The 25,000-nt window shown below is 39.3% G+C and overlaps 2 protein-coding genes and 1 pseudogene across 3 annotated transcripts; 1 reads left to right on the forward strand and 2 right to left on the reverse strand.

The window, feature by feature from the left end:
- Positions 1-7,015: 7,015 nt before the first annotated feature.
- The window catches only part of LOC138053772 (uncharacterized), an 18,443-nt pseudogene continuing 458 nt past the window's right edge, over positions 7,016-25,000 (reverse strand).
- On the reverse strand, positions 13,273-17,164 carry LOC138050451 (histone H3.v1-like). Of its 2 annotated transcripts, none has more exons than XM_068896786.1 (3): positions 17,059-17,164; positions 15,197-15,436; positions 13,273-14,428 (listed from the first exon to the last, which is right to left on the reverse strand). In XM_068896786.1, exons 1-3 carry the CDS (start codon positions 17,156-17,158, stop codon positions 14,082-14,084), a joined length of 687 nt encoding a protein of 228 aa, XP_068752887.1. In that variant the 5' UTR covers positions 17,159-17,164; the 3' UTR covers positions 13,273-14,081. The 2 variants fall into 2 exon arrangements, with proteins under 2 accessions (XP_068752887.1, XP_068752889.1); XM_068896788.1 differs by lacking the exon at positions 17,059-17,164 and adding an exon at positions 15,517-15,578.
- LOC138050452 (uncharacterized) lies at positions 17,716-23,760 on the forward strand. Its single transcript, XM_068896789.1, has 3 exons — positions 17,716-18,695; positions 21,074-21,362; positions 21,636-23,760. The coding sequence occupies exons 1-3, from the start codon at positions 18,514-18,516 to the stop codon at positions 22,089-22,091; spliced, it is 927 nt and encodes a 308-aa protein (XP_068752890.1). The 5' UTR covers positions 17,716-18,513; the 3' UTR covers positions 22,092-23,760.

Genomic DNA, 25,000 nt, shown 5'->3' on the forward strand with positions numbered 1-25,000 from the left:
GGAAATAGTTGACACAAAATTTTTGCTAGCGCTGCCTTGTCATTCTTGTCTCCTCAAGTTTTACATTAATCAACTCACTTAAATTGCAAGTGGCAAGATTTTTCTGCTGCCCTTCATCTGGAAGGTGTCCCGAACTTACACGGTCAAAAACAATGCTGGTAGCCACAGCATGTACACTTTGGTTCTGTTTGTTGGAACGAACATCATGTGCTTTTACATCCCAGTCGATGTTGTCCAAAACAAAGACAAATTGCTTTCCTTGTTTGACTTGCTCCACTGCATGGTCCAAGAAATGTGAACCTATTTCCTCTTGTATGGTGTACTTCATGCTTTTTTCCAAGCAGAAGCTATACTTGTTCAGCCTGTCTATGAGCTAAAAATAATATTGACACAAAATGACCATGATGTCAATTCACACAGAAAATATTTTTCAAAGGCTATGCAATGGCATGTAAAAAAGAAACTTTTCGTTGTTGCTCATGTGAGAAGGTGAGGAAAGACTTGGACATTCACTCTCTCAAAAGATATTTCTTTCAAATGGCATGAACCTTTTCTTTCACAGAGTCAAACACCTTTGTAAAATAAAAGCTGTGCATGATGGTTTCTGTCAGACGATAACATATAAACAACAATAGAATTATATTCAAAGACTTCCAAATAGTAACAGAAACATATGTATGCTGCTGATAATAATAAGAATAAGAGTGTAATAAGAATCATCAGAATCATCATAATATTATCACAATGTGATGATTTTGCATTTGGACTGTGATTAATAAATGGAAACAATGGTAAGTACCGGTAAAAGATTCTCCTTGTTTTGAACACAGCAGTTAAATCTAGAGGCTCATAATTGTTACTCACCTCTTGACTAGCATTTCCCTCGGCTAGCAATACGGTGTTTACGCGTTGAACCCGGCTCATCTCGTGGCATCTTTTAAACATCATGATACTGTAAATTAGTGCCATAGGTGCTGTCCTCTTGTCTTCGTTGTTGACAAACTGGATCATTGCAGACAAGATGTTAAATGCAGTTGGACACAGCAATTTCATTTCTTCTGTAATCTTAGTCTCTCTGTCTAAGAACCGATTTTGTGCTTCTCCGGGCCACCCCATTCAACTCGTTTGTGTTGATTTTCTGGATAATCATCCTGTATTAAATAAAAATATGTTTTTCAGCTTTCCGTATGCTTGTAAGAATAATTCAATTACGATCAAAGGGTTGTTGATTTCATCAAATTTTCTGAGTTCTTATATCCAATAAGGCTTTAAAAAAACGATTACCTGTGTTTCAGCGACATCACTTGGGGGGAATCGCAACGATTTCCAGTTGCTCTGCAATATGACTCTGCAACAGAGACACATCAACACTAGGCTTAGCGGAAGGACTGAAACGTTCTTCTAATATAAATATAGAACACACCTATATATGATTATTGCTCAATTGACATTGCAAGTAATGAACGACATACAATAAGGGGAAAGAAAACAGACATCTAAAAAGTCTAGGACTAACCTGCGGTGATTGCGTTGAAGCGAAACATAGTCCACGGCGCCTGTGGCTAACTGGCACATTTCGACCATGTTTGCATCCTTCCTGGACTTCAAACTTTTGATTGTGTGTGGCGCAGAGGGCAACTCCTCGAAGCACCGCTTCACTTTCACCTCAAATGATGCCTGACTTTCCGAGACCGTTGTCTTGAATTTTCTAAAATTTGTCAGTCTTCGTTCACATCACTTCGTGGAAGCGCTTTTTTGTACAGATCTTCAGCAGTAGCCAGAGGTTGCGAATTACCTTTACTGTAAAGATTTCGCCAATGAGAAATATCACCAACCGATTTACAAAGTCAGCAGCAGCGTAAACTTACAGATTTGCTGCCTGTGTATATTTTTTTGGGAGTTTCTGGATGGGATGACATGATCCTCAATACACGCAGTAAGTGCGAGTTTGTTTTGATTGACATATCTTTCCCTTCCCCAGCACTCAGAGTATGGGCAAATTGATACTGAACCACCCCTTCCATCAGTCATTAATTTGAAATCTCCCAGATTCTGGGAGACACGTGACCAGATTCAACCAGGGTCTCCTTCTCCCCCGCTCCAGAGAGACCCTGGGAAAGAGGTTGATCCATAGGCAGGCAATGAGTAACTTAACAAATGTACTTCAGTTTTCCATGCGTCTGTCCTGTTATTGATTATGAATTAGATCAGATCAGGTTCCCTCCATGAGCAATAGCCTGCAATTACCTGGCTTGGCACTCATTATTGCGGTCTTGCTACTCTTAGAGCGTTCAAATTGCTTAAGAATTACCAAGGTACGCAGGCTACGCTATAGCTCTTCAGTTTTTTGCGCTGTTGTCCATACTGTAGGAGATCTTGGGGAGGGGAATGGAGAGGAGTAAGGGAGTGTTTGTGGGAGGGTTTTTGTATTATTTGTATTAATCAATCAGGACAATTTAAAAGTGGGTCCGCAACGAAGTGTATCGTCGTTTGCAATATATTTCGGAATGGCTTCAAGAAGTACTTCGAGAACTTCTTCGACGAGAAGGAAGCATAGGGATGACAGGAATACTGAGTCCTCAAACAAGGACACTGAGTATGGTAAAAAGAATGCAGAAGTTACAAATGTAGATGTTCGACAGTGTATTCCTAGCACTGTGCCTTCCATGAGCGATGTTGAACAGTGTATTCCCGCGTGTGCTGAACCTCCCAAGTCGAAGATGGAGTGTCCCTCTACTGAGCAGGAAAGTGTAATTGGCTATGTTCAAAATCTTTCCCCATTGAAGCGTAATCGTAAGAATACAAGCTTTTTGTGACCCCTAAAGGAGACCAATCTGGGCGTGGCTCAAGCGAATTTTGACCCCTAAAAACAAGTTAAAAAGAAAATTTGACTTCTGTTTCTCTTCGCGTAATTCTGTGTTTCTTCGCGGAACCCTAAACGAGACTTTGGCGGCTTAAAATGTTGGCGCTTTGCCAGGAACACCCTAAGCGAGACCAAAATCCAAAATTTGCACCCCTAAGCGAGACAACGAGCATCCCCATCTGTTTCATATGGGAGTCCCCCCCCCCCCCCAGGAGTATTGCATTGGATATTTGGGAAGCGATGATAGACACAATAAAAGAGGGAAACTGTTATTGCCTAAGCAATGTGCAAGTACGTTTTTGGTCAGGGAAAAAGAAATTATCTACTTCATTTTGCACCACTGTTTCTTTGATCACAGATGAAGCGGCGACTGTCAACATCAGTCCTGATTTAGCCGGAGGTGACCAGCAAAGTATTTTGGTTGAGTCAGTTTCTGGCAATGTGGAAATTTTTCTATCAAGAAAGTCGAGAGATTTCTAAAGTGCTTAAATTGTAAGAAGAAAATTATTCAAGTTAGTTCCAGCTCAGTATTACATTGTGATAGATGGGGGCATACAATGAAATCAATGCGGTGTTCAATCGGGTTTTGTGCAAGAGTCCTGGTCGATACTGATGAGGGAAGTCGTGTAACGTTGAAATTGTTTAAAGATGTGTTGCAGAAGGTCAATGGAGATGATCTTTTTCAATTAAATGAGAGTGAAGTGGCAACGAAACTACTTCTGTTTGACAATGTTCATGTTAAGTCAGTTCTTCAAGCGGAACTGTGTCTGAACTTACAGTCAATGAATAGGAAGTGGAACTACATGTGTTTTATTTTCTCTCAACCATTGATGTACTTGGTGTACTTGTTAGGTTTGAGGTAATAAGTTGTTTTGTCACATTTTGAATTGAGTTACCTACAAATGTACTTAATACGTTTGGTTATATTTATGATAAGCCTTGTGTTGTTCGACATATTACATGTATTTTCTCTTGGTTTCAATGAACTACAGTATATTGATAATGTTCATGTTAAGTTGGATTTGTTATATTTTGAAATAAAAATTATATTTGATCTTGCATTGTCACTATATTTGTACTGTTAGATTTAATGGTAAATTCCTCCAAACAAATTGACTTATTTCATTAATTTTGACCAGTTGTCTTAAGCACACAAGTCCACTTATTATAAATAATGTCAATACTCAGCACTATTTTGTTTAATTTTAGGGGTATGATTGTTTCTTTTAAATTAATCGGTCTAATGCAGACTTTTCGAGTTAGTCTCTGTTGAAGATATTAGTAGCACCATTTGGGTTGATGTCTTCTAGGACTGTAGAATTTGTTGTTGAGAATTGTTCTTGCACTGCAGACTTTTTGACTTTGTCCTCTGGTGAATATATCAGTAGCACCATTTGTGGTGATGTCTTCCAGAACTAAAGAATTTCTTGAGTCGAAATGTTCATTTGCCAAATGCAATAGATGTGTTGTTGGCAGCATCAAGCAGGTAGTTTTTGCAATGCCATCGTTTCATTGTTGGTGCATTAAAACTGACATCAGATGAGTCCATTGTTGATTGCATCGATGGGATACGATATCTTTGTTTGGTGAGTCTTTTTGTTTCTTCCTCATTGATTTTATTGTTATTCTTTGCTACAATGTGATGGTTACGGTTGGGTCAGTGTTGACTTCAAATGGTGTACACTGGTGCACCTGTAAAGATAGGGTGTGTTGATTTATTGATATGAATGAAGAAATGAAATATGGAATGAATTATAACAGTTAAAATGTTTGTCCTTTGCCAGTCTTAGCTGAACACGGGTGATGGCTGCGGTCAGCTGATGAGACACTGTACCTGTAAGGTACTGGTACCAGTAGTCCAGAAGGAAAATTAGCAGTTGTAAACTAGTTGACCACTGACTGAGTAAAGAATGCAATGATGGTAAATGACATGCAAATAATAATAATAATAATAATAATAAAATTATATGTGATGTTGGTTGTACATAGTCTAAATACGGGTAACTTTCATCTTCATAGACAAGTATGACATACAGTCGAACCTCGATTATCCAGTCCTCGATTATCCAGACTTTTTCTCTGGTCCCAATTTTGTCGCGAATATTTATTAGTCATCATCAAGATCCCTAGCCATATTCTTTTTAAAACTACAGCGTTGAAAAGTAAAGTAAACGCGAGTTTGTTTCTCTTTCTTTGCACACGTCGTAACTAATGCAGAACTTTCGAATGAGTTCTGATTGGCTTAGAGTTGCTTTGTTGCTAAGTGAAATTTCACGCTCTATTGGCTCATTCGGCAAACAAGCTACACTATGTCACGAATGTTTATTCACGATCATCATGTCCTTGAAGCGTAAGTGATCCGTTCTTTCGATAAAAGAAAAACAGGCTATAATTTTGTGATTAGAGAAAGAAGAAAAGGAACCAATTTGTCAGCTGAATATGGCGTTAGTAAACGGCAGATATCTGATATCCGAAAGAGCAAGGAAAAGATCATGGCGTTTGCTGACACGTGTACAGGTATTCACAACGGACAGTGAAGATGTAGACCATATTGTTTTCGAAACGATTTAATGTAATCAGTTTTTGTTTCTCATTAATATTCATATTCTCGATTATCCGGACCCTCGATTATCCGGACTATTTCGTGTAGTCCCAACGAGTCCGGATAATCGAAGTTCAATTGTATTGACTTTATACTAAGCAAACATATATTGGCTTGTGATCACTGTAATAGGACTCTAGAACACCAGCAGTTAGTACATTATTTGGTATATTGGTATAGATATGGTCCATTTTGTGTATGATAATCTGTAGTAAACTGGCTTAATGCCTTTTGTTCGGATGAAACTTCCATCAAATTAACATTGAAGTCACCTAGTATCACAGTAGGTGTATCTGCATCACGAATGATTGTATCAAGGATATGATTTATAGTTTCAATTAATTTTTGTTGATTAGCTTTGCTTTTTGACCTATAGATGCCTACTAAATGTGAGTTTGGAACTACAGCATTAAGTACAGTTAGTTCTATATTGTTGAAGTTAGATCTGAATGCTGTATTTGCACAATCTATATTAGATTTAATATACATAGCCATCCCATAACTACTTCTGACATTGCTATTTGGGTTAAAGTCATTTCTGAAAAGATTGAAATTAGCCATTTCATAGGTTGTATTGGAATCAGAAGGGCATAAACGCGTTTCGTCAAAGATATTAACCTCAGCTGCTTGAACATTGTAGTCACATGTGACATCATCAAAACGAAGATGAAGAGATCGAACATTATGAAACAGTATTTTCATTCTAGAAGACTGGTCGGCATTGTGTAAAAATGGTATAGAAGGGAGCAAACACTTCTCTCTAAGCCTGGCCATTTCTTCTTGAACTTTTTGACTCACACAGATTTTGTTTTCATTTAGATTGATTATATGTAGTGAACTATTCTTTACTCTACTTAAAGCAACATAATGCATGTGTTCTCTGGTTGATGATGATAAATCAAGTACTGCTTCATTAAGTGTATCACCTTGGCAACGATGGATAGTCTTAGCTGCAGCTGGCCGTAAAGGATGTGGTCGACGAAGTATCTGGCATTGATGTCGCTTTGAAATCTTGAATTGTCTAGCTATCTCTAAAATTGGTGTCTAGGTTCTATCCACATTTTTGGTAAATAAATGTGCAAATTCGTTGCGATTGTTATGACCTATGGTAGCTTCTGGGAAAGATACCCAAGTGATACTTGGCCTAGTGCAGTCTTTAACTCTGTAGACTATTTTCTCTATAACAGCACCATTTGTCATTCCATCAGTTACATTGACATTTGTTGTTAAGTCATATTTTGCTTCCACAGCAACTGAAACAACACTGTATAAGCCCATAGTTTTAGTGGGATCATCTGGAATTTTTTCTTTGACTTTGATTTTTAGGTCATCAGACATATCTCCAACTACAATGTCAATACATTTAATTTGAGCTTTCTGAGTTTGTGCAGCTTGATATATTGTATTGTTGTGGTCATTTACTTGTGCACGTGTTGAGTATAGATGTATTTTATTGATGGGATAGTTTTTCTCGCCAGGTTTAATTTTTAGAATTCGTTCTTTAAGCACCTTAATATCGTTTTGGCTATGTTTTCCTTCTCTAAGTCTGTTCAGTAGCTCTGCAAAGTTCTTGTCATCTTTTGCCTCATAATTTCAGTGAGTTCAAACAAGGTAAAATACTCTTTCCAAATATGGGTTGCTAAAGCACCATAAAAACCATTGGTAATTTCAAAGATCCATTTATCAAATACTGGCTTTAATTGGAATAAGTCTCCAACTGTTATCAAGCTCAGATTTCCAAATGGTGATTTGTTTCCAATTATTTGCCGTAGTCGGAAGTTAAGGAAGTTGAACATTCCATTCCCACCATTGAAATCTCATCAACAAAGATAACTTTCAGTTTTCTTAAGTGTGCCATATTGTATTAAGTCTATCTGTATCAAGTGTGCAGTATTGAAATCCCCTGTTGGCAGGTATTTTAAAAGCTGAGTGAAGTGTGTTTCCCATGATGTTAAATGCTGCTTTGCCTGTGGGAGCAACTTTCAGTAGTTTTGCTTCATCTGGATTTTCACCTGGCATTCTATTTAAGTACCTTGTGGGTGCTTCATAGAGGGCGCTAGTCACAGTACTTTTACCAAATCCAGCACCTTCACTTAAGAATAATCTGAGTGGGTCATCATTAGTTTTGATAGAGTGGAAAACATGGTAAAAGAATTATTTCTGTTTTTTGTTTAGTGAGCTAACAAGCTGTCGGTAATCACTATCATGTAGGCGATTTTGTATAAGTTCTTCATCATCATTATTCCTTGGTAAAATATTCATATCTTGAAATAGATCATACTGACTGTGTTGTTTGTTGGCACCTGGATCAAAACATTCAAATAACTCAGTAGGTTTTGTTTTAGCTGCAATATCTTGTTCATTCCTATGTTGTGTATTAGGAGCTACTGGTGCAGAATAGTTATCGTCATTTACATGTAGGTCTTTGATAGCTTTGTCAAGTATGTCAGAGTGGTATTCATACTGTTCTTTGTTGCTTTTCACGATTTCTTCTACTTGTTTGTATCTTTCTTGATATGTCTTGCAGTCTTTTATAAGATCATTTTTCTCATTTCTCCATGGGGTATAAAGCATAAGTTGCTCTCTACAGTAATTCTCAGGATCATTTTCCATGTTAACAGGGCGTAAAATTAACTTTTTTCTCCAAAAGCCACTTGGCTCCTAAATATTTTAAAGTGGTAGCCAATTCCAAAAAATTGGAACACAACACACACACACGCAAAAAAACAACTTTTACCCTGGCACTGTACTGAATAGATTAAATTGCTCATGAATCATAGTGATACAGTCATAAAAACATCAAAAATTACCCGGACTTCAGCTCATGGAACAAACTCACTAACTTAAACATATTTATCCACATTCAATACCTTGCCATTACAATGTTGAAAATAGATATTAAGTAACAACTAAGTCAACAATCATTTCTCCAACAAATGGAGGGAAAGTTTTCCTAAAAATAAAGAGTTGCTCTTTTCTGCTTCATTTGCTACTAATAAATGATTGTTCTTTTTCATGCCGTATGAAGGAAGCCTCTAATGTCATAAACGCAACAAATGAAGGTCTACAGCATGAACGTGTTGGCCTGCATGGTCTACTGACAAAAATTATTACAAGTTCGTGCAACCATCACAGTGTAAGTTGTAAAATTAACATCAAAGAAGTATATCTAACTATCCTAATTTTATAGGCGAGGAAAAACATCGTTTTACAAAAGAGTTAGTGAAGTTCGTATGAGGCAAAAGTCAATTTTGATCTCCCTCCTTTTCCTTCTAATCCTTAAAAACATCTAAATATTTCCCATTCACAACAAATACAGACAATTTCGCATTGTTGTGCAAAGGGCTGTAAGGCAGAGGGCAAATGTTGGATTCTTACCGTTTGCCGTTCGTGTAAACGTGGATCTATAGTTCTCTATCGTGAAAAATTTGGCCTTCGCTGCCTTTCGCCTTTGCTCTGGTCTCTCGCAAACCAGCAGTTGACAGAAGGAACAGGATCAAATTCCTCTAGATGCGGACTCTGAGCAGAGATCCTGATTAGGCCTTCAAGTGATGTGGTTTTCAAGGAGGCTCTTAGGCTGCTCTTGATCCTGTTTTGAGAGGAGACCATACATTTACTGCCAGTAGCCGATATTGGAAGTACAAGTAAGATTTCCACCAGGTGAAGGATGTCTTTAAAATCTGACTTGTATGGATCTTTGGACAGGAACATCTTCCACAAACTGCTGTAATCCTTGCCACAAAACTGAGCGTTGAATGTAATCTTCATAGACTGCCACTGTGGTAGGATATCATCTACTTGACATCCAGCCGTTCGCAGAGCTGGTTGAAACCAGTTGATCAGCCTTTCAGTGTTGCCATTTCTGAAGTCAATCAACTCTGCATCTTTATGCCACCAAGAATCAACATTAAAGACCAAAAAGTCCTGGACCACGTTATTAGGACCATATGAAGAATGGCTGTCGGCGAATATATCAACTGGCGAAAACGTTCTTTGAGGCCATCCAGGCAGAGGTTGATGGCCTTGTTAACCTGGGAGTTGAAACTTGGGCCTGATCCAATGTGTGTAACTTTCCCCTCGAGACTTCCTTCGAGTTCTATACCTTGAAAGACCTTAATGTCTTTGTTACTTGACTTGTTTGAGACCTTTACAAATTTCTCCAAGTAACCATTTGGCACATGGCTACTTTTCAGGCAAGCAATGGATGCAACTGTTTCTTTAAGTTGAGAAACGGCTACGGGAAGAATCAGGTCATCGCTTTGCATCTTGAGTCTGTGTTACCAGCTGCACTTGGATGCGCACAGCACAAGTCGCAAATCATCACATTTTCTTCATCATTATACGAGAGCCAGGGAAATTGCTCTTTCCATTTGGGGATAAATTTTCGCATTATGCTTGGTTTTTCTTTGCTTGGTTGTTTCTGTAAATTAGGCGAATTTAATGATAATCCTGTTGGTGTTTCATTTGTGCATCTGGAAAACAGTTTCGGCTCTTCAACTTTGGGTCTCTTTGGTTCTCTTTCGTTCACTTAATTCTCGTTTAAAACCGAAGTCTTCTAGACGTCCTCTTTTCTTTGACATAGCAATGCTGGTGCCGGATCGTTCACTTGGTTTAGAACTCTCCTTTGTTGTGTCTTCTTTGCAAGGCGTCTTTCCACTTTTCAGATTTCCAGTGTTTCCCTGAATACTGTCTTCCTGATCAGGCTCTGGCTGACATTTTTGCTTGTTTTCTCCTGTTTTGTACAAGGGCAAAAAATGGTTTAGAGAAAACCATGCACCAGCTCTGTTATCAAGGTTTCCTTCTCTTGACCACAAATAAACAGCGGCTCAGAAGACAGCAAGGCGATAGGATTTCTTGGACCTATTTAACAGTGTAGAAAATCGCGAATCCAGTTGTTGCAACACTTGATAATGCCGCAACATGAACTCCACTTGTATGACTTACTTGCAACACATGCTTCAGACAAGACTGTATATCGCGTTTAGACCAGGAAATGATTTGGAGGAAACTGCTGCCTTAACTGCCATGGAATCATGTATTGCTGATATCAGTCAGTGGATGCACACGGATAAGTTAAAACTGAATTCAGATAAGACAGAATGTCTTCTAATTGGAATGCGACAACAACATCAGTATGTTATTGGTTGGCGACTCCCAAATTGCTCCATCATGTGAAGTTCGAAACTTAGGAACCTGGTTTTGACTCGAAAATGAGTATGCTAAGTCATATTAACAGAACTTGCTCATCTGCTTTTTATTATCTTTATAACATACGTAGAATTAGGAAATACTTAAGTCGTCCAACTACCGAATCATTAGTTCATGCTTTTATAGCCAGAAGAGTAGATTATTGTAATAGCCTATTATATGGCCTCCCGAATTCACATATCATGAAACTCCAACGTATACAGAATGCCGCAGCTTGGCTGGTCATACGAGCATCAAGATTCTGTCATGTTACACCATTGCTTTTTAACCTTCATTGGCTCCCGATTAGTTACTGCATAAAGTTTAAGATATTGCTTTTGACATTTAAGTGTTTATACCGTCTAGCTCCTAATTACTTGATTGATTTAATTTGCATCAAAAAGCAATCCAGATACTCCCTAAGGTCAAACGACTCTTTATTACTTGAGTTACCTAGCATTAAGACCCGTCCAACCCTTGGCGATCGTGCATTCCAGTCAGCTGCACCTTATCTTTGGAATGCATTACCTTCAACAATTCGCAACATAAAGACATTGGACACTTTTAAGACTGTTGTTAAAACTCATTTTTTTAATTTAGCTTTTAAATAGGTTTTTCTATTCATGTCTCATTTTTAATTTAGCTTTTAAATAGGTATATGGTTGTAGTTTTTAATAGTTTCTTATGTTTTTAGTTCACGTGATGGTTTGACATAATTTTATTTTAAAATATTGTGAAGCACAACTGAATATATTCATATAGAGGTCTGTGCTATATAAATGTAATTATTATTAAATGTGATTATTACAAGATCGCCTCTTCTCTACTGTGGCTTTTGTCATGAAAGACCTGATCGCTGTTGGTTGTCAAGCAGAGAGAAAATAGTGTGTCGTGATGGTGAGAATCAGTGTTGGAAAACGAGATAAGCCTTGGATGTTGAATGTAGAAGTCCATGTTCAAGAGGAGTTCCAGGGCCATGAGTAAATGAAGATTCGATTCCGTACCATCCATAACCAATGACACAGCGTTATACAGACAGTCACCATTGCCCGTAGTTTTCACAGCCACAAGATGTTCTTCTGGCTGCAGAGGCAGCTCGGATCAATTTTACTATGGGTAGTGTCGACCGACATATCGGCCGATATGTCGACCGACATGTCGGTCGCTGGTCGGTCGATATGTCGGTCGATAGTCGACCGCTAGTCGACCGCCAGTCGGTCGATAGTAGACCGATATGGCGGTCGATAGCCGGCCGATAGTCGGCCGACTGTCGACCGATATATGTCGACCGATAGTCGGTCGATATATCGGTACACAGTCGGTCGATATTTGACCGACAATTCACTGATACTTTGCCGACACTCGGTCGACATTTGGCCGATGTTTCACCGATACTTCACTGTCATTTCATTCCCTAGTTCAACATCAAAATGTTTGATCACCAAACAATGTTTATGTTTGGTCGTCAAAAATTTCCCGTTAGGCAAGGGCTATAAGTCCGACTCTTTATTTTTAGTTGTTTGTTCATCACTTTTGAATCCCGTGGGAGTTTAGACGGCGGTGAACAGCTTTGGCTATAGATTTGAACCTGGAAAGGGGTTTGCGTTTAGAACTGTTCAAGTGTTCAACCGTTCAAGCACGGCATTTACTTGCCGATCCTTTAGAGTGTGGCCATTGTAATAGAGGAATGGTATGATAATCACGTGGATGGCTACCTTAGCTTTGGTGAGTCGGGTTTCTTTAGGCTAACTCTCTATAATCTTTCGAGTATCGACGACAAGGGAGGAAAAGAAGAGAGAGCCTGGATACGAGGTTGATGGTCACGCAGCATTTCATGTTTTACCCGTGATTTTTAACCGCGCGAAGCGAGCGCGGGTCATGTTCGACCCTTTATGTCGTGTGTCGGTGACTAGATTCATACCCCACGCAGCCAAAACTTAAAATCTGGATTGGACAATGGACTCTGGACGCTGGACTTTAAGAATTTTTTTTAAAATAATTATTTTACCATAAAGAATACTTAAAGAGAAGTAGTGCCTCAAGTTACCAAAACTACAACTGTTAAAAAATATTATGATAAGCGCCTTCAAAAATGCTTCAACTTACCTATCCAGTACGAGGCAGATCACGCGGATCACGCGGTATGTGGATCAAGTAGCGTTTAGGGTTTATTTAATTGTTGACCTACTGAATATTCTGCGACTCTTCTAGTATTTATTTAATATAAAAATATATCCGGTTATTTAAACCGAGTACGGTAAGGCAGGTCACTGGTTGCGTTACACATGTGGAATGTCTTGACGTCAGCGAAATTGATACATATAATCACGCTACTTTTAACCGTTTCGCTTGAGAGTAGGAATAGTCTATTAAACTCTGATTCCCCGTGTATTCTTGTATTTTTGGTGAAAGGATTTTCCCTTGTCTTGCAATCGAAAGGAGTTCAGAAACGCAAGTACATGAAACGTGCCTTGACATGTTTACATTACTTCACTGATCAGGAAATTCCCATCATACTGAAGCGGGATAAACTACAGATTGCGTGGCAAAAGCAAAAACAGATTTATTAATTCCTTCGCTAGTGGTGGAAAGTAACGTTACTTCAAGGGTTATAATTCCATTTTTCATTTTCTTGGAAATTTTATTTTTAGTTTGATTTATTTAGTTTGATTTATTTTTAGTATTTGCGTTCTTTCATGAAGTTACATGTGCAAGGCCGGAGGTTTCAGATTTAGACCATTACGTCATCAGATATTACGTCATCAGCTGTCACGATTGCAAGTGATGGTGCAATCAGTCGAATACAATCAGTCGAATACATGTTTGTACTTGTTGTCGCTGTTGTCAGTTGGTGCAGATAGTGGTGTTTGGTGGTACGCATTTTAATTAATTTAATTACTATAGCTAGACCCACACCTTGTGCGGCCTAAACTGGAGTGTACTTCTGGTCCTTGGACTTATTATCACAAAGCTAAGACAATCTTTACTCCCCCAGCCTTTAAAAAAATTCATTAAAAATCAAAAATCGTTTCTCACAAAAAAAATCGTTTCTCACAAATCTAATATAATCTTTACTCCCCCAGCCTTTAAAAAATTCATTACAAGTCATTAACCCTTATTATCACAAAGCTAAAATAATTTTTACTCCTCCAGCCTTAAAAAAATTCATTAAAAATCATTAACCCTTATTATCACAAAGCTAATATAATTTTTACTCCCCCAGCCGGGTAAGGCAACTGAAACATATAAAAACAACAAAAATGAAGTCAAGAAGCTGAGGCTCTGTCGAAATCCTACAGTTACATATTTATGATCTACTGTTTGTTATAATAACCCCCTACATTTTGAAATAACCTATTGCTTTCAACAGAACGTCAAAGAAAATAATCCTAGTTAACAAACTTTTCGCCAGAGCCTCGCGAAAAATGATTAGGAGTAAAATTCGTCTTTTGGATAGAAAGGAAGGAGCTGCTTTTCCTCCTTCAATTCATTCAAGCGAGTTTTGAATTCTTTCAAAGCAGCCCTGCAACGACATTCAATAATCTTGGCGGATACTTTCCCTGTCTTCTCGCGCTCAGTCCCCACAATTCTTTCATATCTCCTGGGGTCCACGATCTTGAGCTCACACAGGCCAATGTAATCTCTTAACGTGTTCCGTGCGATGCCAAAGCGTCGCATAGCTTCTGTCAAGGAACAGCGATGTTTCTGTAAAATTCGGAGGACGCCTTTATATCTTTTATGAAAACCTTCCAGATTAGATCCTGATATCGGTAATTCTGAAAGAAAATGGAGTAGTTTAAGTTCAGTCATCGGTGAATGTAACCTTTTTTGTTTCTGAAATAATTTGCAAATGTTTGAAATGTTATATGGTAATTCTCTGACCCCACAATGGGTTTTGACTACGACATTTTATAAGGAAAATATCAATTCCCAGGGATAAGGTCATGTTTGGTCAACATGTCTTAGGGGTAAAATCAGGGATTGCTATCTCGCTTACGGTTTCCAGGAGAAAAATCTCACGTTTCTAGCTCTCAGGCTATCTTTTTAGGTTGCTTGCGAATAAATATCAATAAAGAAACCACTGTCATTCTGTATTGGTTGTCTAAAGCGATAAGAAAGGAAATCAAGATACCTACAGCTAAAAACTGGTATCTTTAAGGGTAAATTTAAAATGAACGACGAGCAACCCCGTCATTTGCATTAGAGAGTCCTCCCCCTGGGCATGCAAATTCGAGATTCGCATGGAGTTTTGCGCGCGAAATTGTCAATAGGATGCCGGTTCCAAACTAGGATTATGACCCATTTTGCTGTCCTTCGCCAGTTCCCATAAAACACTCTTTCTAGCATATCTCGCGTTGTTTTTAAGATTTTGTAATTTTTGTCTAACTAAAGAGCCCCAATTTTTTTGGGGAAAATTATGACCATATTTTGTTGACAGTAACCTTAATAGCAAGTCAAATACCCGAGGGAAAGTGTCATTGGATTCGACTTGTATATAAATCAGCTATGTTCCAGTTATTGTTCAGTCATGCACACGAACTAACCTTTAGTCTTTTTCTGAGCAAGCTCAGCTCCCTCTTCATCGTCTTCATCGTCTTCATCGTCTTCATCGTCTTCATCGTCTTCATCGTCTTCATCGTCTTCATCGTCTTTTGTTTCCTTTCCCCAATTACCGTCCTCCATAGGATCGACCTCCCCCATGTCAGTATCAGACTTTTGGCCATCGTCAGTGTCCACTTCAGTTGCAGCTGATTTTTGTTTACTCTTGCCCTTGCTAACCGACTCTACAAAAAAATATTGCATTTTCAGTTGCCTGTACGATATTATGATCGAATGAAATTATGAAATTATCGATTAAAAATACCTGATACGCTTAACGTTGCCATGTTTTCAACGCATGTTTTTGTATTCGAAAAAGTATATCGAACTTTGGGTCGGATCCATATAAGCGATAAGCGCTTAGTGAGAATTTCACTTTTTTGGGGGCGCGTCACTCAATCAGCGAAATAAAGCCGGCATTATTACAAAATTTGAGTCACAAAACCATTTCATAGTGAATACGCTTCGGCAGAAGCAGTTCAAAGACCACAGAAACATTTTAACGCGAAAGCGCTTGGTCAGAACAGTGTTCGAACTTTCGCGCGCGTGGTACACAAATAATTAGTCCAAAGAAAATCCGCCATTATAACAAACAGCGAATCACTCGAAAGGAAAAATGAAGCCGCCCTTATAATCCACAGCGAAGCGCTTAGCGCTTAGTCAGAATTTCACTTTTTTGTGACGCGTCATTCAATCAGCAAAATAAAGCCGCCATTAGGCACAAAACAATTTCATAGTGAAACCGTTTGGGCAGAATCAGTTTTTTTTTCAGTTGACCACGGAAGCATTTTAACGCGAAAGCGCTTGGTCAAACTTTCGCGCGCGTTGCACAGAAAGACAAAGTTGCAAAAAGTCGGAAAATTTACCAACCCACCCCCTGCTCGTCTATCTTTGTCATCCCCACTGGGCTACCATTTGGAGCAATTTGTCATTATTGATAATATGCCGACTGAATCCGATTTGACTCGAGTATTTTCGTAAGATTGAAAAGAAATTTTCAAATTTCAGCTGTATACACGTGCATACGTGCGTATGTGGTATCTACACGCCCCTTGAGAATCTCTGTTCTACTCCGCGTCTTCGCATCGTTCACAACGAAGTTGCAGCCTGTGTACATCTCTACTGAATACTCTGTCTTTCTAGTGCGGATACTTTGCGCTCCATTTTGGCGTGCAACCATTCTGCGGTGAAAAGAAAATGCAACATTTGAAGTTTTGAGGAGGAGGGGCATAAGGATTTGCAGTAATCCGGTTTTTGGATTATTTTTAATGCGGTTTTGCAAACAATTTCTTTTAACTTGCGCTTTTGCAGTTTAACAAGACTATGCGGTTTTCGGTTTTCGTGCATAACTGTTTTCAGTAACGCATTCATGCGCGGTTTTGCATTTAGACTTTTCCATGCGGTTTTGCGGTTTTTTGGACAGCCCTTATGACTCCCCCGTTGAGCGATGTTGCAAGGTACGTCCACCCCAGAAACATCGCGCGCAACTTTTTCAAAGTAGAAAGATGGATGTAATAAAATGAAAAGAAATATTTTCCTGTTAAACAACGCCGAATTTCAAAACTTTTGATTTCTTAACAATGTTCACACCTTTTCCCCGCATCCGATTCCTGCTGACGTTCTCCCTTCCCTTTCTAGCGCCTGTCAGCAGGCGAAAATATAGTCGAAGCATCGAAATATAATGATAGTCTGACACCAAACCGCGCCAAATCATGACAAACATGATCCCAGTGCATAATTCAGAGATACTCTCGGACAAATGGGACCAGTAGCGTGGACAATAAACCGTGCAAAAAATGCTACATACCTTCAAGTTCTTTGATGCGTCTTTGCATGGCGGCGATCGTTTCCTGGTATTCCTCCTCCTTCTTTCTGTTGAGTTCTTCCGAGTTTTTCAATTGCTTCATAGCAGCCTGCAGGTCATTCTTGGCTTCTTTGAATTTCTTTTCGGGCACTGTCTTTTCTGGCCTCTTCTGTCCAGTTTTATTGCTTGTCCCACACCTGTAAATACAATAAAATACGAATGTAAGAAATAGGGCCTATTCATAATAGAGTTTATTAGTGGCGATCTATAATTTAGCTCCAATTATAGACTAGTTCCTCTGTTCATAATTCCACACACTGATAAATTTCGATGGAGTCCGGTCGTTTCGATACAAAGTCGTTTCGATACTGACAAGTCAAAGTCGATTCGATACGCATGTTAAGTCGACTCGATACAAACTCGCGTTACTTGAAGTCGTACTACAAATGACCAAACAAGCTTTCATTTCGATTGATGGCCATAGCCATCGATATTTTTTTCCAATCATCCATATATTTTACTGCATATACTATTTGCAAACAAAATCTACAATTAGGAATAGTTTGCTTACCATTCATCGTTACTTCCTTTACGTTTCTCAGGGGCTGCTTGTGGCGGTGCTGGTTTCGATGTTGAAGTTTCGGTACTTCTGTCCGCCTTTTCGGGGGTCTCCAACGCCAAAACGCTGTTCACTATACTAGAATCATGGCACTCACAATAATTCACCGACACGCCGCAAAACTCGCATCGGTAAGGGCAGTTCATCAGAGTGTGGCCATCCGATAAACCACATATCATACATGTTTTTGTTCGTGAAGCCATAACGCGTTAATGTTCTCGAATACACCTAATGCAGCTGCATCGAATCTTTTTCCGCTGAGAGTTATATATATTTATCCCGTGTCGCTCTTGGGGTCGATATCATGGAGTGTGGGAAAGTGGCTTGTCTCCAAGAAAAATTCTTCTGTATGAATTCTCTCATTATAAAAAAGTGTAAAAGTGACACGGTTTAATTAGTTGCGCACTCTTCAAAGGACTTATCTCCCGCGCTAATTACTTTTTTGCCGCAAACTTGGGTGTTGGATTATGCGAACAAAGAACAGATGCAAAACTTATATACATTTTGCGTTTCCAGGTCGTAGTCAATTTTTCGTGTTATCAGTTTTTCCTCTGGGCCTGCAATACTGGACTTTTTTCATTGTACCTGATTGATTATGAAAATATTCAAAATACGTTTTGGTCATTGGCCTCGATCATGGTACACTAACAATGGGGATTTTTGCGACACGGTTCCCCTCGTCAGCGATCGCTGTTTGTGGTTTTAACTTTGATTAGAACCAAAGTCCTGCACACGCACGTGACGGGCTGTCATGCCGTTGCCGTTAGGAGTTTTGTTCTCAGCACATTCATTCAAAGTGATTCGAATTACATTGTATATCAAAAGCCAAGCTTCCTAAAATGCCCAACTTTTTTAGGGAAGTTCTTTGTCCCCTTATTTTTGCAACAAGCAGTAGAGGAAAACTCCGCCTTATAAATTGGTTGCAAAGGAACAGACTACTGAAAAGAAATGTCAACTGCGGGAATTGTAGGAATGCAATGCGCCTCATTCGCCACCCGCGCAATGGGGACGGATACATTTGGTAAGTAATTTCAATTCCAATTTACATACCGTAAACTGCCGCTTACAAGTCCAGGGCTTATACCTGTTCGCAAGGGGTTTTGGATGGGCTAGTTTATAAATGGATGGGTTATATCCCGATGGACGTATAAGCGGACTAAAAAAAATGTTTCCAAATGAGCAATAAGGCTGTTGATCGAAATATGTTTTTAGTCTACTTCTTTTAAATGAAGCCTTAAAATGCTCAATACTGCTAAAAATTATAATCTTTCCTTTTGTTTTGTAGTGGCCATTTTGAATTTTAAATGCGCCACGCGCTGGTCTGGGAGCGAATTAATTATGCGCGGTCAGATGGTGCTATGTCTGGAACCGAGAAATATTCGGAAACGCTCGGTCGGTCGTAACCTTTATATTTTTGACAAGGGGTGCAACTTCAAGCTTTCATGGTCGTGTGTCTCTGCCAGTTGGGGTACACGGAAGTAGAATCGCATTGTATAACCGGAAGTAAAAGCGAAAGAGCCGGAAGTCGAGGTAAAATCACCGAGGAAGTCCCTAAAGAAACTTAACTCCGAAAAGGCACTTTTAAAAAAAAAGGGAAAGTCGTATTTTTATTATTTTGGTAACAACTTTTCAAGCAACTTCGAAGACAGCTTTCATTAAAAAAAAATTCATCGATGATTCTCATATCTGATTCACAACTTTACTCTAGCTTGATATAAAAGAAAGTGTTCAAGTTCAAAATATAAAATAAGCAAATTCTCCAAGTGCTGTGATCGTCGTTCATGTTCCGTTAAAAATGAACAGGAAGAATTCGTCTTCCCCACGTTCACCGTTTTGCATATTGGGTATGACCATGAATCGTTCTGCTGAATAGCTATTGTTCTGTTCATTAAGGCCTTTGTTTAGCGAGAGCTAAACAACAGCAACGAAAACATCGGGAAACAAAAGGCCTAATTATAGCAGAGCAACATCTATGCAGTTGCACGTGCGTTCTTCATTTTTGTACATTTCCCCGCATTCACATGGTTATTTTGTTTCCGTAACAAAATCAAGTAAACTTCCGGAATTGAACAGACCTAATTCCGGAATAATAAAGAGCCAATCAGAACAAACAATCTTATTCACTTCTGCTTTACACATGTCAATCAAGCATTTGAAATTCTTACTTCCGTGTACCCCAACTGGCCGAAGCATGCGACCAAATCAAAGATTTTGAAACGACGCATCAATATTGCACAGCTAGAAACATTCAGACAAAATAGAGTTGTTCCGCATAAGATGCAAATTTCCACTTTGTTACTGTAGGCATACAAATTAGACCGGCACTTTGTGACTGGCATTCTAGATCACGCCTTATTGTGTTTAAAGACAAAGAACTGCATTGTCTTCAAACACAATTAAGACGTGATCGAGAACACCGGTCACAAGGTGCCGGTTTAATTTGCATGCCTAAAGTCACAAAGTGGAAATTTGCATCTTGTGCGGAACAACTCTAATAAGTTACAGGATAATTAGTTCAACCTTTGGTCCTTCTGCCTTCAAATTTTTGTTCAATTTGTAGAGATATTTGTCTTCGTATTCATGAGAAATTCGAAGGGACTAAAAAGAGTTTCACCCCTTGTCAAAAATATAAAGGTTACGACCGACCGAGCGTTTCCAAAGATTTCTCGGTTCCAGACATCGCACCATCTGACCGCGCATAATTAATTCGCTCCCAGACCAGCGCGTCGCGCATTTAAAATTCAAAATGGCCAATACAAAACAAAAGGAAAGATTATAATTTTTATTTTTTCCTCAAAAACGATGTGAGGGCTCCCTGTGATATAAATACTCAAACAACGTGATAGAAAATTTTTTTTTTGTGAAACTTTAAACGTTCACAAAACGCTTTCGTGTTCTGCAGGGTGTGGTTGAAGTCACTGGAAGCAGAAAACTTGAAAAAGGCCTTGTAATTCTAGGATATTTCATGAATATTGCTATCGAGGAAATTAGAAACAAACCCGTACGACTTTGAAGAACATTCACGTATACGTCTCATATATCGTACCGGCAAGTACTGAACCTCTTTTTTCGGAGAGGGGGGGGGGGGGGGGGGGCGGTTTTTTGTAGGGGGCGGTTATTTAAAATTTTAAGCCTTTGGAGGGCCGCAGTAATTCGAATCGAGGCGCTTATTGGAAGCTGGGCTCTAATTAGAGCATTAGCGGTAACCGGATGGGCTTATAAGCGGCAGTTTACGGTATTTTCCCTGCCGACCTGAGCTAAAATTCGATAGCTTTCAACTATTTCAGACCATTTGGGCTTCAAACTCACAACGAACACCCTATTTCAGAACAAAATGGTTAAAAACTATACCCTTGGAACCGAACATACCTATATAGCTTAAACTTTACTTTTCAACAGGAGATGTCACCGTTGTCGACGCTCTTCGTCTGTGAGAGTACATTCGTATTTCTATGGAAGCAAAATTTCAATCGCAAGGCAGTTGCAATTTCTCTGGAAATGGGCGCACAAGTGTTCGCTACGAATGATGGAAATTGAAGGAACGGCCTCACAGAAAGTTTTAGTCAAGTTCGCACGGAAGTGTCGGCAAGTTGCATGGGAAGCATTGCTGCGCCACCCGATTCCACAGTTAGGCGGACCAGGTGTCATTGTGCAGATCGACGAATCAAAGTTTAATCACAAGTCCAAGGTAAGAAAATAGGAAGTATGGCCTTCCAGTGGTTCGAATCACTGTGCTTAAGCCTTAGCCGCCTAACAACTAGTCTACTGCTTACAAAATAAAAATCTCACTCACAGTACTTCTACGCTACTGAACAGTACTGTTCTCGGTCTGAAGCCGGACTGAGCGCGTCGTATCACCTCCGTCACCTCACATCTTTAATGTACCGTATTTCCAATGATTCTTTTCATAATATTTCATAATATTTTAATTCATGGAGCTGTAATTGTTATTCCTTTGCAGTTTCACAGGGGGCGTCGGCCTCAAAGAGAAAGATGGGTACTGGGGTTGTTTGATACACAGTATGCTCCAGCCCGACCATACCTACAGCTCGTAAGGCGACGCAATGCGGCGACTCTTTTGCGTATTATTCAACGGAAGGTTCAGCCTGGCTCCATAGTGCACACGGACCAGTGGGCGGCATATCGGCAACTCCAGAGAAGACTCGGCTTACAACACGGGGCGGTGAATCATTCTCTACATTTTGTCGATCCAGTAACCGGAGTCCATACACAGAATGCTGAAAGCAACTGGTGTACGGCAAAGGAAAAATTTAAGAAAATGAAGGGAAACACAAACCCTGACTTTCTCATTGAATACCTTCAGGAATTCACGTGGCGAAGGTGGTATGGTGAGCCTCACCCAAATGGATGCTTTCGAAGGCTGCTCGATGACATTGCTGAACAGTATCCCCTTTAAGGGAATCAGTCAATACCATTGTACAACACACAGCAAACAAAGATCGTCTCTTTCTGCTACCATCATCCCACACCCTCAAAGTAGGCTTGGTTCCATACCCCCACCCCGTTGAAAACATTTTTGTTGGTTATTTTACTTGTCAGAATAAATTTTTATTGGTTCAATTGAAACGGTCTCAGAATGTTTGCTATTGAAGACATACAATTCAGCCAGTTCCTAACCCTAAATCTCTGGTCTCAGACTAAACAATAAAAAAACACAGAAGCTCTTTGGATAGGCTTCCAGCATTGGAAACGACCAAATAAGGTGAAAACTTTAGGGTTATGGTTAGTCAGTAATAAGGCTCAAACGTTTATTAAAGCAGCCCATGAATTTAGTCACAGACAAAATCAGACTTATAATTGATAATAATGATAAATTTCTTTCAAACTTACTGTGTTTAAAATATGAAACGGCAAACATTTTTGGCTAATTGCTTATGTTTTTGTTTTACGCAACCTGAAATTCCATCACGAATGATACGTCGCTCAGAGTCGCTCTTTGCGTCAGTTTGCGTGGTGAAATAGTTACTACACTATTAGTTGTAGTGTTACGCACTTTATATATATATTTTTTATGTATTTTTTACAGACACTATTAACAAAAAATATAATGTGTGTTAAAGTAAAGTGAGACTAAAATAGAGCTGCCAAGGTGCGATAATACTTCGGGTGTGTTACTTATGCAGTCGCTATTCCTTTTTGAATTTCAAGGTTTTCTTTGATAGATAGTAGCTTTGAAACTCTAAAAAATCGCCGCGAAGGCTTGTAATTTAGTGCCACGGCAGCCGCAAATTCTCCCTACGCAAATACGCAAGGGCGTACCTGACAGAGTAGAAAAATAATATAAAAATGATATCACAAATAAAAAAGAAGAAAATAAAAGCTAAGCACAATTCGCCTCAGCTCGTTTAATTCCATCTTTCAGTGAAGGTTTTCATGTGTTTCTAAGTGAATTTAAAATTAACCTCTCTAGATGGCTTCAGAGGACTCATAGCCGGCCAATGGTTGAAAATGCTATTTCGCAGGCCTCGATGGAAACCTAGATTCTTACTCTGAATTTTAATTAGCCGCCAATATATTTCTAATCCTTTATCAACCAACGTGTGTTGCAGAGCAAAGTTCCACAAATATTTCAAGCCTTAAAACGGCACTTTGCTGATGTTGTTTTCAGTTTAATGTTTGGCAGTAAAACTTTACGTACTTCTCAGCTATTAGCTAATTTTGCAGATCTCATGTTAAAAAACGCTTCATTCTCGGCCGCTGAACAATTCTCAGTAAACTCCATACAGGACTTTACGTCGGACAAAAAAAAAAAAAGCGATACCGATTGACTACTGACACTCGGCCGATAGACCACTGACACTTCACCGATATTCCACCGACACTTGGCCGATATTTCACCGAGACACGACATTGCCTCTGTCGGTCGAGAGTCGGTCGTCATGTTGATCACCACGCAATTTTTTGCCGGCCGACTGTCGGCCGACTATCGACCGACATATCGGTCTACTATCGACCGACTGGCGGTCGACTAGCGGTCGACTATCGACCGACATATCGACCGACCATCGACCGACATGTCGGTCGACAGATCGGCCGATATGTCGGTCGACACTACCCATAGTAAAATTGATCCGGCAGCTCTTCCGGAATAAATGCCATTGCCATTTCATCTGCCCATAGACCCACATGGCCATTGAATTGAAGTCGTCTAATGGACTCTTTTTGTTCAGCATATTTTTCGTCCAACACATGAGCAAACGCTAAAATATTTTCCACCGAGGAAGTGCTGTCAGAATAGTTTAACTGATCAAAAAGATGACTTTGATCACTTTCCACGCTTCCATTAATTTCCTCGCTCATATTAAATTCAAATGAGCTCACGCAGCAGACATATCATGTTGTCAAACGCAATGAAAATTCGCACAAACTACAAAGAGGACACTAGAATGGGTCATATACAATGGGAAAGGTTACCTAAATCCAAGATGGCGTCTAGCAACCATAGATTCATGGTTAGCATTAGATTCCATCCACCAAAACCACCCTAGCACATTTCCTTACAATTACACGACGTAATATCCCGTCTTAATATGACAAGCTTACCGCTGTGAAAAGAATGAAAACAGGCAGAATTAGAGCTTTAGTTCAACAAGAAATATCGTTTCTAAGCAAAGCCGCGCTGATCTACAGTATTTAGGTCTAAAAACCACTTTGAAGACGGTTAGCTTTTACTTGTTTTGCTGGGTACTACTATGTCAATACTCTAAAAAATTCGATTTTCCAGGAGCTTGTCTCGTTAGTCTAGTGGATATTGGAATGTGCAAGGGAACCCATCGCTCCGGGTTCAACTCTTTGGCTCGCCTAATCTGAATGTTCTCTGCACATTGAAATGTTTGTTTCTTTGAAGTAGATTTGAAGTCTAAAGCAGATTGTACGTCGTGTAAGTTAAATGAGACGGGAAATGTGGGTTTGAGGGATGGAATCTAATGCTAACCTAGATTCATGTTCAAAATCGTGCATGTGCTGGGTTTTGGGAACGAGCTTAACGAGGAACTTTGCTGCAGATTTATCTTTACAAATCTTCAACAATCACTAGATCTTTAGGTAAGGTGTGATTAGAAATTATAGCCACCAATTTGGCGACTAATTTTCAGGATTTGGTCGCCAAAGTGAAAAATTTAGTCACGTTGGTGCCTGTATTAGGCGCAATTTTATGCCCTGGTTAAACCTTACAGATCTTGTTATCTTTGCTTTTTTTCTTTTGACAAGCTTCATTCCTCCTTTTAATTGGTATTCTGTGGTATCAACTTTCATCACTTTCATCAGATGGGTCATCATCAACATTATCATGAAAATCAGTTTCTG

This window comes from Montipora capricornis, chromosome 6 (genome assembly GCF_036669925.1).
Source record: "Montipora capricornis isolate CH-2021 chromosome 6, ASM3666992v2, whole genome shotgun sequence".
In the NCBI taxonomy this organism is placed as follows: domain Eukaryota; kingdom Metazoa; phylum Cnidaria; class Anthozoa; order Scleractinia; family Acroporidae; genus Montipora; species Montipora capricornis.

Excerpts from the sequence above, each read along its gene's own strand:
- LOC138050451 (XM_068896786.1), bottom strand. The coding sequence starts at position 17,158 with ATGAAGCAATTGAAAAACTCGGAAGAACTCAACAGAAAGAAGGAGGAG. Across the intron at positions 15,437-17,058 it reads ACGCATCAAAGAACTTGAAG|AGTCGGTTAGCAAGGGCAAG; the intron begins GTATGTAGCATT and ends ATTTTTTTGTAG. Across the intron at positions 14,429-15,196 it reads TGCTCAGAAAAAGACTAAAG|AATTACCGATATCAGGATCT; the intron begins GTTAGTTCGTGT and ends ATTTTCTTTCAG.
- LOC138050452 (XM_068896789.1), top strand. The coding sequence starts at position 18,514 with ATGCCCAACTTTTTTAGGGAAGTTCTTTGTCCCCTTATTTTTGCAACA. Across the intron at positions 18,696-21,073 it reads AATGGGGACGGATACATTTG|GAGATGTCACCGTTGTCGAC; the intron begins GTAAGTAATTTC and ends ACTTTTCAACAG. Across the intron at positions 21,363-21,635 it reads AGTTTAATCACAAGTCCAAG|TTTCACAGGGGGCGTCGGCC; the intron begins GTAAGAAAATAG and ends ATTCCTTTGCAG.